Here is a 12,695-nt window from a genome sequence, read left to right on the forward strand (position 1 = left end):
ACTCCACCTCCCTCAGACAACCCCACCTGGATATTCAGGGAAAATGGTTTGAGGCACTGGCCCCAGATCTCAAGTGGGAAATTCATCTTCCAAAGACACACACACAATCATTAGAGAGTGTACCTGGTATTTTCTTTTGTCCTCCATTTATGCCTGTTCTTCTTCCAAAACAGTCAGGTAATACTTTATATACTGATTATCCAAAGACCCAGCCAGTATACACGTTACTAGTCCCAGCACATTGTCAAACTGAGGGTGAACTTTTATAAACCCAAAGAGTTTCTGAAAGACTACATGCTAATCCAAGGTTAATGAGACGTCCTTAATCTATTTTCAGGATGCAATTCTTACCTGGAGTCATTGGTTTGCTTACAGCTGTTTGAGGGTCGTAGAATTGTTTGAGTAGAAAGTGAAGGGCAACCGGGGATCTTGCCCTTGCAACATTGTTCATCTGTCTTGGATAATCACCAGCTTATTTCCTTATTTTGTTATTTAAAATCGTATTTATACTCTGTATGTCTATAATGTATAATATTTATACATTAGCATCATCATCATCCATGAATTTGCCTGCGCCATGGGGAGGAGTTTTACCTGAGGGATGGCTCCTTCACACATAGGAAATGTGTATTTATTCAGGAAATGACTTGGATACAGTAGAATATCAAGCATGTACCCCTTGGGTAACAAGGGGCTTAGGCTAGCTTATTGCTTTCCCATAGTATTATGCATTCTGGTAATGCATTCTAAATGTCTGGCTGAAGGACATTTCCTTTTCCTCAGGACCTTGCAGCACCATGGCTCTGTTTTCACCCTTGTCCTTAGCATCTCTAAATTTCCCTACTTGTCAGTTGCTACAATGCAAGCTAGAACATTTTAATTAAAGGAAGCATTATATAAAATAAACCTGCATTTTCCTTTCCTTATATGTTTCATTGAAATCATTTGCAGATTTCAGAGGGAACATTATTCAGTATGAATCACACAGGGATAAAGAAGAGAATATATGATCAAAAAGCAACCTCTTCTGAATAACATATTACATCAGATCTATTATCTAACTGTTTCCCCAACTTCCATATGACTTGCATGTTGAGGCTTTACCCTTCTTTGTTCATGGCAAGTCAGAAAGAAAAAAGGCAGATGGTTACATTGATAAAAAAAAAAAGCGATGTGAATAGTCAAATGCACAGTAAAGCATAAGAATATATGTGTTTTCACTGATACGATGAAGACATGCCATATCTGTCTGAGGAGGGCAGATGAAATGTGAAGCTTCTTGTTGTCGTTCAGTTGCTCAGTCTTGTCTGTTTGTCACCCCATGGAAGGCAATGCGCCAGGCTTCCCTATCCTTCACCATCTCCTGGACTTTGCTCAAACTCATGTCCATTGAGTCAGTGATGCCATTCAACCATCTCATCTTCCCTTGTCCTCTTCTCCTCCTGCCTTCAATCTTTTCCAGCTTCAGGATCTTTTCCAGTGAATCAGCTCTTCACATCAGGTGGCCAAAGTATTGCAGCTTCAGCTTCAGCATCAGTCCTTCCAATGAATATTCAGGCTTGGTTTCCTTTAGGATGGACCGGTTTGATCTTCTTGCAGTCCAAGAGACTCTCAAGAGTCTTCAACACCACAGTTCGAAAGCATCAGTTCTTCAGAACTCTTCCTTCTTTATGTCCAGCTCTCTCATCTGTACATGACTCCTAAAAAGACCATAGCCTGATGTTTGTCAGCAAGTGCTGTCTTTGCTATTTAACACACTTGTTTAGGTTTATCATAGCTTCCTGCCAAGAAGGAGTCATCTTCTAATTTCATGGCTGGAGTCACCATCTGCAGTGATTTTAGAGTCCAAGAAGAGGAAATTTGCCATTGATTCCACCTTTTTCCCCTCTATTTGCCATGAAGTGATGGGACTAGATGCCATGATCTTAGGTTTTTTGTTTTGTTTTGTTTTTTAATATTGAATTTTAAGCCAGCCTTTTCACTTTCCTCCTTCACCCTCATCAAGAGGCTGTTTAGTTCCTCTTCATCTTCTGCCATTAGAGTGGTATCATCCACCATCTGAGGTTTTCAATATTTCTCCCTGCAATCTTGATTCCAGCTTGTGCTTCATGTAGTCTGTAGTCTGGCATTTCACATGATTTACTCTGCATATAAGTTAAATAAGCTAGGTGACAATACACAGCCTTGATGCACCCTTTCCCAGTTTTGAACCAGTCCATTGTTCCATGTCCAGTTCTATTGCTTTTTGACCTGCATACAGGTTTCTCAGGAGACAGATAAAATAGCCTGGTATTTTTACCTCTCCAAGAGTTTTCCACAGTTTGTTATGATCCATACAGTCAAAGGCTTTAGCATAGTCAATGAAATAGAGGTAGATGTTTTTCTGGAATTCCCTTGCTTTCTATGGGATACAGTGAATGTTGGCAATTTGATCTCTGGTTCTTCTACCTTTTCTAAACCCACTGAAACGTGGAAGTTCTCGGTTCACATAATGCTGAAGGCTAGCTTGGAGGATTTTTAGCATAACCTTACTAACATAGGAGATGAGTGCAATCGTCTGGTGGTTTGAACATTCTTTAGTACTGCCCTTGTTGGGAACTGGGAATGAGGATTGACCTTTTCCAGTCCTGTGGCCACTGCTGGGTCTTCCAAATTTCCTGACATATTGAGTGCAGCACTTTTATCAATTCATCTTTTAGGATTTTAAATAGCTGTGCTGAAATTCCACCACCTCCACTAGCTTTATTTGCAACAGTTCTTCCTAAGGCCCACACTTCACACTCCAGAATGCCTGGCTCTGAGTGAGAGACAACACCATTGTGGTTATCTGGGTCACTAAAATCTTTGTTGTACAATTTTTCTGTGTATTCTTTCTACTTCTTCTTGATCTTTTCTGCTTCTATTAGGTCTTTACCATTTCTGTCCTTTATTGTGCCCATCTTTGGATGAAATGTTCCTTTGAGATTTCCAGTTTTCTTGAAGACATCTCTAGTCTTCCCCTTTCTGTTGTTTTCCTCTTTTTTTGCATTGTTCATTGGAGAAGGCCCCCTTGTCTCTCCTTGTTATTCTCTGGAACTCTGCATTTAGTTGGGTATACCTTTCCCTTTATCCTTTGCTTTCACTTCTCTTCTTTCCTCCGCTATTTGTAAAGCCTCCTCAGACAAGCACTTTGCCTTCTTGCATTTCTTTTTTGGTGGATGGTTTTATCCACTGCCTCCTGTACAATATGACAGACCTCTGGAGGAGGGAATGGCAAACTACTCCAGTATATTAGCTGTGAGAACCCTAGGAACTGTATAAAAAAGCAAAAAGATATGACACCGAAAGATGAGCCCCCAGGTCAGAAGGTGTCCAACGGGCTACTGGGGAAGAGCAGAGGACAATTACTAACAGCTCCAGAAAGAAGGAAGCGGCCGGGCCAAAGCGAAACGATGCTCAGCTGTGGATCTGTCTGGTGATGAAAGCAAAATCTGCTGCTGTAAACAACAGTTTTGCATAGGAATCTGGAATGTTAGGTCCATGAATCAAGGTAAATTGGACATGGTCAAGCAGGAGATGGCAAGAGTAAACATGGACATCTTAGGAATCAGTGAACTAAAATGGATGAGAATGGGTGGATTTAATTCAGATGACTATTATATCTACTACTGTGGGCAAGAATCCCATAGAAGAAATGAATAGCCCTCATAATCAACAAGAGTGAAAAATGCTATACTTGGGTACAGACTTAAAAATGACAGAATGATCTCGGTTCATTTCCAAGGAAAACCATTCAACATCACAGTAATCCAAGTCTATGCCCCAACCACTGATGCCAAAAAAAGCTGAAATTGATCAGTTCTATGAAGACCTAGAAAACCTCCTAAAACTAATACCAAAAAAATGATTTTCTATTCATCATAGGGGATTAGAATGCAAAAGTAGGAAGTCAAGAGATACCTGGAGTAACAGGCATTTTTGACTTTAGGGTACAAAATAAAGCAGGGCGAAGGCTAACAGAATTCTGCCAAAAGAATGCACTGGTCATAGCAAACACCCTTTTTCAACAACACAGGAGATGGCTTTATACATAGACATCACCAAATGGTCAATACTGAAATCAGATTGATTACATTCTTTGTAACTGAAAATGAAGAAGCTGTATACAGTCAGCGAAAACAAGACCTGGAGCTGACTGTGGCTCAGATCATCTGCTCCTCATATCTAAATTCAGTCTTAAACTAAAGAAAGTGGGGAAAACCACTCGGCCAGTTAGGTACAGGATAAATCAATACTCTGTGTTATTCGGTGGAGATGATGAACAGATTCAAAGGATTGGATCTTGTAAACAGAGTGCCTGAAGAGCAAGGGACAGAGGTCCATAATATTGTACAGGAGGCAAGGAATAAAAAAAGGAAAAGGAACTTCTTACCATGCGTGGAAAAAAAGAGTAGCTCAAACTGTAATGATCAAAGCCAATACTTGGATTAAATATGTGACGATCAGACAAGCTAAGGGGATCTGTACACCAAAACGAATGTCCTCAGTGTTTTATTTTTTGTGGAAATATAATTGACTTACAGTTTGGTGTTTGCTTCAGTGTACAGCAAAGTGATTCTCTTGAGTAATGTGTATTTTTCCAGATTACTTTCTATCATAGTTACTATAAGTTACTGCATATAGTTCCCTGTGCTAAACAGTATATCATTGTTGTTTGTCTATTTTATACATGAATGTGTATCTGCTAATCTCAAACTCCTAATTTATCCCTCCCTGGCTTCCTTTATACTTTGGGAAACTTGAATTTATTCTCTGTATCTGTGAGTCTGTTTCTATTTTGTAATTAGATTCATTTGTATTCTGCTTTAGATTGCACATATAAGTGAAGGATATATATGGTATATCCTTCTCTGACTTACAGCACTTAGTGTGATATTCTTATGATTTTATAATGAGAGAAGTGAATGCATCCCTGATATTAAAGCCCAGCCTGCATCCCTTCCCGCAGGTACCACGGTGCCAGCGCTGCTCAATAGCACATCCAACCAGCTCTACCTGCACTTCCAGTCAGACATCAGCGTGGCTGCTGCTGGCTTCCACCTGGAGTACAAAAGTAAGCTCCCCTGTCTCTGCATCTGGCTTTCCCTGTGACCCTGAGTGATTTTCTTAAAGGGGAAATGGATCCCTGCCCTTATTACACAGTGAAATTTTGTTCCAAAGTTATGTTTAGAAGTTCCATGTAGTTGGGTGTTACAAAACCAATCTCTATGAACTATATTGTTATTACATAAATATTAATATTTTGTTACATAATTATATCATAATACCATAATAATATATCATTATTTGAACTGTATCTTATTATATTATATAACATAATTATATTGTGAAAGAAAAATTTATAGGGAAATGAAGAAGTTAGGATCTGGAATAATTCGATAAAACATTGGCTTTGCTTTCAGGCTGTTTGTGTTAAAAAGAAAAAAAGTACAAAATACCCATTGGTAATATTGCTAGTTTTTCTTGTGAGTGGTAGAAAATACTCAGATAAGGATCCAAAAATGTAGAAGTCATAATTTCCAAATAGATTATGGTCATAAGCTCTTTCTATTTCTAGTCTCAGAGGCTGTTAGAATGGGACCAGCACAGAGCAGCCCCTTCAGTGCCTACATTTGTGTATTATTCATTTTAATTGGAAGAAGGTAACGCAAAGGAGATGTTAACCTTTTAAAAAATGGATGTGAGACTGAGTTAATAGTCTGATAAATGGGATGACAAAGGTCAGATTCACAAATCCACTTTGACGTTTGATTATGCAGGTAAACCTTGTAAAAGCGAAATCAGAATTTCCAATGAGAGTGAAGTTTATTTTAGGACGTGTTTTCAAGCACTAAAAATGCTTAATGTTGATATTCATCTCGTTTAATAAGCAGTTGCAAATAAGCAAATACATGGATAAGCTTTAATAAGTGATCCTTTGAATTGAGATAAACAGTTTGCTGGGATGTAAATGCGTGCATGTATTTGAATGGCCAGATTTCCAGCTGATGATAAATATTCTGAACCAGACACAAACCACAGGGCTGTTTTGCATTCCGGTTGAATTTCCTTACTTATTACCAGCATTTGTATGCAAGTTTATTCCAATTTATTTGAATGGGACTGCATTAGTGACAGCGTAAAATGAGACTGCGGGTGTTATTTATGTAGAATATGTCTGGAAAAATCACTACTTTGATACATATGGTGAACATCTGTAGATAGGAAACTATAAACCTTATTTATGATAGTGGCAGTAAATTCACTAATATTTTTAGCAGCGGTAGATTTGATCAGTGTGCCCATCTCTTCCTCTCAAAGTGATCTTGTGGCTTCTGACTCTTCATTCACTCCTTATAGAAAGAGGAGCTACTGAAATAATTAGTCTACAATTACCGTGAAATATTATCCATGACTCACACATACCTCAGCTCCAACAATATATTAATAGTAATCACCTGCATTTCATCTTATTCTCAATTAAATTTATTAAAAGAAAGATGAATGTATTGCTTACTGAAATTAATCTTGTTCAAGGATCTAAGGCATTGTTTCATTATTTAATCTGTTTATTTTTTTACTCAGCCACACAGAATGCTACATTTTCATCTGTGAGTTTCTTTACTGAGTCATTGTTTTTGGACACTGATAGTATTCTGAGGATCATGCCATTATCTTCTGTGTGTTTCGAGGCAGTCATTTCTCTGTTCTAACTCTATGTGTCAGTGTAAAATTTGGATTATACAAAGTGTTTGTAGAATTACTCTTATTAAGGTGAATATCAAACAACATAAGGATTGTTGAAGTAAGTTGTCAAAAATTGTCTAATATTCATAACCTTCTAACATTTTTTTTTTGCTCTCTGGCCCTTTCTTTTTAATTTTGTTTTAAATTTTATACTGGCGTATATAGCTGATTAGCAATGCTGTGATAGTTTCAGGTGGACAGCAAAGGGACTTAGCCATATATATCCGTTAACAGATTTTTACATCTACCTTAAATTGTGTATTTCCAATCTGCACATCTTTCAATTCAGATTTTTCACTAAAATATATACCCATGAAATAAGAGTAAAACCAGCAACAAGCTCTGTTCCTGGTCCTGCCATAAACATGTTACAGCTATTTATTCAATTCTCCTCAAAACAACTCCATGAGGTATGCTTAGGTTTTAAAAGGTCTTCTCTGTGGCTTAGATGGTAAAGAATCTGCCTGCAATGCAGGAGACCTGCGTTAGGAAGATCCCATGGAGAAGGGCATGGCTACTCACCCCAGTATTCTTGCCTGGGAAATCCTATGGACAGAGGAGCCTGGTGGGCAACAGCCCATGGGATCTTAAAGAGTCAGTCATGTCTGAGCGACTAACACTAGGCCTTTAAGGAGAAGAAACAGAGCCCCTTATGCGTTCAGCCTGCTCAGGTCAGAGTCAGACTGCTAACGACTTACAGAAGGAACACATGTAGACACAGATGTGTTTTATCACAAATGAGCACCTGCCCAAGAATCACAACTGTCCAATCAGAAAGAGCACACAGACTGCCCTTCTGTACTAAGGGAGACACCACCTGTCGCTAGTAGCTGAATGGTGTGTGGAAGAGAAAGGGGCTTGGGACTCAATCTTGGAGATGCAGTTGGTCCGATCCTAAAACCTGAGCTGTTACAGCAAGTCCACCCCTGCTTCCATCTGAGAAGTTTGAGTTTCTCACATGAAATGAAGGCCAGATACTGTTAATTAGGTGCATGTGTGCACGTCACTTTAGTCATGTCGACTCTTTCAAACCCTATGAACGATTGCCCACCAGGCTCTTCTATCAATGGGATTCTCCAGGCAAGAATCATGGAGCAGGTTGCCATTTCCTTCTCTAGGAGATTTTCCCAACCCATAGATCGAACCCAAGTCTCCTGCAGGTCCTGCAGTGCAGGCAGATTCTTTACCACTGAGCCAACAGAGAAGCCCCCTGTTAATCATAACAGTCCATAATTCCAGATGAACACTGACAGGAATTTTTCAAACAAAAAGCAAACACTTTTATTTGAAATTTGGTGGGAAGAGGACAAATAAGATTAAACACCCAAACCCTGATGGAGTGTTGCTATTGATAGTATTTGTATTTTATTGATTTTTTCCCTCTTTTTCTGATAGCATTTTGTTTAATTGAATCTTTTATTTAAGTTCCAATTTATCTCCACTATGGTCTTATTAGAGAAAAGTCTTAAAAACATTAAGGGTCTCTCTAGACAAGTTTAAAATATATTCTTTAATATAACCTATCTTACCTTCAAATAATATTATTTCACTTTGTGTCTAGTGAAACTTATAAACTTGTACTTCTAATTTCTTCTATCCATCCCTCATGTTATTGTTGTTTTTGCAAAAATAAAATGTAAAATAACAATAACATGAAGGATGGATAGAAGAAATTAGAAGTACAAGTTTTTAAGTTGCATATTATAAGACCTACAAATATTTTTCTACTTTTTGCTTTAAATGTTTATCTTTCATAGTGAATAAAATAAGAAAATAAATGTTTTATATTTACCTTATTTTTAGCATCTATGAAGTTCTTTCTTGGGGTGAATCCAAGTTTTCATTTAATTTTTGTCTGTCTAAAGAACTTCCTTCAATTCTTCTTATAGGGCAGATCTGTTGACAATGAATTTTCCCAGCTATTGTTTTTCATTTTACCTTCATTTTTTGAAAGATGTTTTGGCTGGGTTTGGAAATCTGGGTCAGAAGTCATGTTTCAGTATGTTAAAAAATAGGGCTTCCCTGGTGGCTAAGTGGTAAAGAATCTGCCTACCAGTACAGGAGACAAAGGTTCAATCCCTGCATCAGGAAGATCCCTTGAAGGAGAAAATAGCAACCCACTCCAGTATTCTTGCTGGGAGAATGCCATGGACAGAGGAGCCTGGTGGGCTACAGTCCACAGGGTCACAAAGAGGCAGACGTGGCTTTAGCACGTGACACACACGCACACGTAAAATATGCCACTTCATTGTCTTCTCGTTGCTTAGTTTGTGATGACAAGTAAGCTGTGATTCTTCTGGCTATGTATTTGTCCCTGTTTTCTGGCTTCCTTTACAAATTTCTCTTTATCCTTTATTTTCATCAGATAGACTATGGTGTGTCTAGGTGTGTGTGTGCACACGCACATGTGCGTGCACACTTGATATTCATCCTGGTCAGTGACCTTTACATTCTTGGATCTAAGGTTTAATGTCTTCCATTATAATATTTATGAAAAAAGTCTTGACCATTATCATTACAAATGTTTCTTTCCCTCATTCTCTTTTCCTGTTTTTTGGAGGCAACTCCATTCACATGTCTATTGGACATATTGATATTGTATCACAATTCTTGGTTGCAATTCTGTTTTATTCACACTCTATGTATGTGTTCCAGTTTTTGTAGTTGCTATTAACCTTTGATTCTCTGAGTCTTTCCTTGGCTATGTTAAGTCTGCTAATGAGTCCACTGAAATAATTCATCTCAGATATTGTGTTTTCCCCCTTGAAATTTCCACTTGCCACTTTCTTATAATTAGTCTCTCTGCCATAATTTCTCCATCTCTTCATGAATGCTATCTTGTCCACCTAGGTGTTTTAACATATTTTTATATTTGATGTATCTGCCCAATATGCCACTATATGACTGTGCAAAGTCTGACCACTTTATCTCTAGACAAAGTGGTTTTTTTTTCTTGAATACTTTATTAAAGATGGGCACCATGAGTAGATGGGCACCTTGAGTAGATGGGCACCACTTTATTGTTGTTCTGTTGCTAAGTTGTGTCTGACTCTTTGTGATTCCATGGGTTACAGCACAACAGACTCCTCTGTTGTCGACTATCTCCTTGAGTCTGCTCAAACACATGTCCATTGAATCAGTGATGCTATTAATATTTGTGCTAGGAAGGGGCACCACTTATGTTAGCCTGTTGAATCAGGAGTTGCCATGGGTTTGAGTTCTGTTGTTTCTATGGTTACTTTCAGAGCATCAGATCCCTCAGTGGTGAGCTGCAACTGCCAAGTCCTAGTTGGAGGCTTTTTCTCAGACATTACTCCAACCTTAGCTATCAGTCTTCCCTAAATGCCTTTCCCAAAGAGATGGTATCTTTCCAGACTTCTGTATCTCCCCAGTAGTAGATGCTGCTGCTTGTTACTCCATGTTAAGCTTACACTGGTGTCAAGGTAGTTCTCTCCCAGCCAAAGTCAGACCCTGAGAGTCTATGCATGGTGAGATGGGGTGTTCTCAGCAATCTTGCCCACCCTCCTGAAGTTGTAAGCTTCTACCTATGGCTTGTATTTGAAGAGAATTTCCTGACTGTCCCCTAGTGTCAGAAGACCGTGGTCTTGGTACTGATAGAGGATCTTAAGCTCACAGATTCTCCTGCTACACCCCAGATGTAGACTTTCTCTATATACTTTTCTCCAAGCTGCAGTGCCTCTCTTCTTGTGCCCTGGAGACAACAGGTTTTTGCTACTGAAAGTGGTTAAACGTTCTTTTCTGAAAGAGAAAAATGTGGGGAAATGCATGGGATTCCATGCCCTTGTCCACAGAAACAATGATATTTGGTGGTGGTGAGGGGTGGTAAGGGAGAGGCTGATTCTAGGCTCTACCAGGCCCCAGTGTTTCTCTTAATTACTTGGAAGAGGTGCACAGACAGAAGGGCAGAACCTCCCTCTGTCTGGGACCCTGAGCAGCTGGAGACCCATGCTGGGCACTGGCCATTGCTAAGATGATAGCTAATATGTCCTTGCCTATGGAAGTCGGTCCTTTCTCTCCTGTGATCCATCACAGTGACAGTTCATGTGCCCTGCCTCCCCTTGGAGGCACTAATCCTTGGGAACTGATGTCACCTAGGTACTTGAAACCTCAGCTCCCCGATGAGTTCAACAATGGCTATGATTTTGTAGTTTAAATTTTCTCACTGTTAAAGTGGACTTGAGGCTTTATTTTACATATTTCTATATCCAAGGTAGAAATGGAAGTCTTTTGTGGGTGTTAAAATTGCTCTACTTCAAGGATAGATAGATAGATAGTGAAGTCGCTCAGTCGTGTCCGAATCTTTGTGACCCCATGGACAGTAGCCATCCAGGCCTCTCCGTCCATGGGATTTTCCAGAAAAGAATACTGGAGTGGGTTGCCATTTCGTTCTCCAGGGATCTTCCCAACCCAAGGATTGAACTCGGGTCTCCCTCATTGTAGGCAGATGCTTTACCATCTGAGCCACCAGGGAATAGATGAGTACTCAAATTATTTATTTAGATTGACCATGAAGAAGTTTTTCTAGAATGACCAGATTTAAACAAAATCATCTATCTATAAATATAATCTGTCTATCTAATGCACATTCTTTATCCTTTCTTGTTTAACAACAAAAACCAAAAAATACCTCCTAATGGCACATAGTTAAGGCTATGGTTTTTCCAGTAGTCATGTACAGATGTGAGAGTTGGACTGTAAAGAAAGCTGAGCACCGAAGAATTGATGCTTTTGAACTGTGGTGTTGGAGAAGACCCTTGAGAGTCTCTTGGACTGCAAGAAGATCTAACCAGTCCATCCTAAAGGAGATCAGTCCTAAATGTTCATTGAAAGGACTGATGTTGAAGCTGAAACTCCAATACTTTGGCTACCTGATGCGAAGAGCTGACTTATTTGCAAAGACCCTGATGCTGGGAAAGATTGAAGGCAGGAGGAGAAGGAGACGACAGAGGATGAGATGGTTGGATGGCATCACCGACTCAGTGGACAAGAGTTTGGGTAAAGTCTGGGAGTTGGTGATGGACAGGAGGCCTGGCATGCTGTGGTCCATGGGGTCGCAAAGAACCGGACATGACTGGGCAACTGAACTGAACTGAACCAAATGGCACATAAAGACACACACACTGCTACAGTCTCATAAACTAAGCATGTAATACACATAACTTTAAGTTAGTAAGATAGGTTTCTTCATAGCTGTGAAAAAGTACAGAGATATTTATAGATAAATGATATAGAATTAAATTTAATATATATTTACATTATAAATATATTATTAGAATAAATTTATCTAGTTGAGAATTACTCTCCATTGAAAGATTGCTTGAATTAGAAGCTGTTTATCCTGATTCGTGCAGATGGCAGGGCTTGTTGAATGATCATACTTCACATTACTAACACCTTGGTTATTAAATTAGACCCACTACTGTGACTGAGCTTACTCACCGCTCTATCTTGCTAAGTTGGAAGATAATTTCTGGGTCCACAGGGAACCATATAAGACTTCATCTAGTGGCACCTATGCCAAGTTAATGCCATAAACCCAATGACTGTATTTGACCTCCAGTGAGGGCCACTGCAATTATTCAAGCCTCTTTAGTGCTAATATGTGGCGCTGAGTCTAAACAGCACCAAAATAATTCTATTTATGAAGTATTTTCATAATAATTTCTTTTCTTTATGTACTAGCCTTCTCAAAAGACCTTCTTCCTCTCATGTTCCAATGGGAAACCCATTGGAGTTAACAAAATATTTTTGGAGTCTATGAGATATGATATTTGACCCCCGGAAGGCAAATGAAATAGAGAAGCTACTGTGAAGTGTGAATTTCAAATGTCCTACAGAGCTGAAAAGTTAGCTATTCTTCTCTAAACAGTAGCCCAGCAGAGGACGTGTTCCAATGTGGAAGCTAACCT

At 39.1% G+C, this 12,695-nt stretch overlaps 1 protein-coding gene across 3 annotated transcripts in view; it reads left to right on the forward strand.

The window, feature by feature from the left end:
• CSMD1 (CUB and Sushi multiple domains 1) overlaps nucleotides 1–12,695 on the forward strand; it is a 2,066,326-nt gene that overhangs the window by 1,840,412 nt on the left and 213,219 nt on the right. For all 3 annotated transcript variants that reach the window (XM_025272930.3, XM_044938991.2, XM_044938996.2), the window contains one exon: nucleotides 4,988–5,092. In XM_025272930.3, the coding sequence (XP_025128715.3) occupies nucleotides 4,988–5,092 (105 nt within the window). The remainder of the gene's footprint in view (nucleotides 1–4,987; nucleotides 5,093–12,695) is intronic.

The sequence above is a fragment of the Bubalus bubalis genome, chromosome 1 (genome assembly GCF_019923935.1).
Source record: "Bubalus bubalis isolate 160015118507 breed Murrah chromosome 1, NDDB_SH_1, whole genome shotgun sequence".
Taxonomy (NCBI): Eukaryota; Metazoa; Chordata; class Mammalia; order Artiodactyla; family Bovidae; genus Bubalus; species Bubalus bubalis.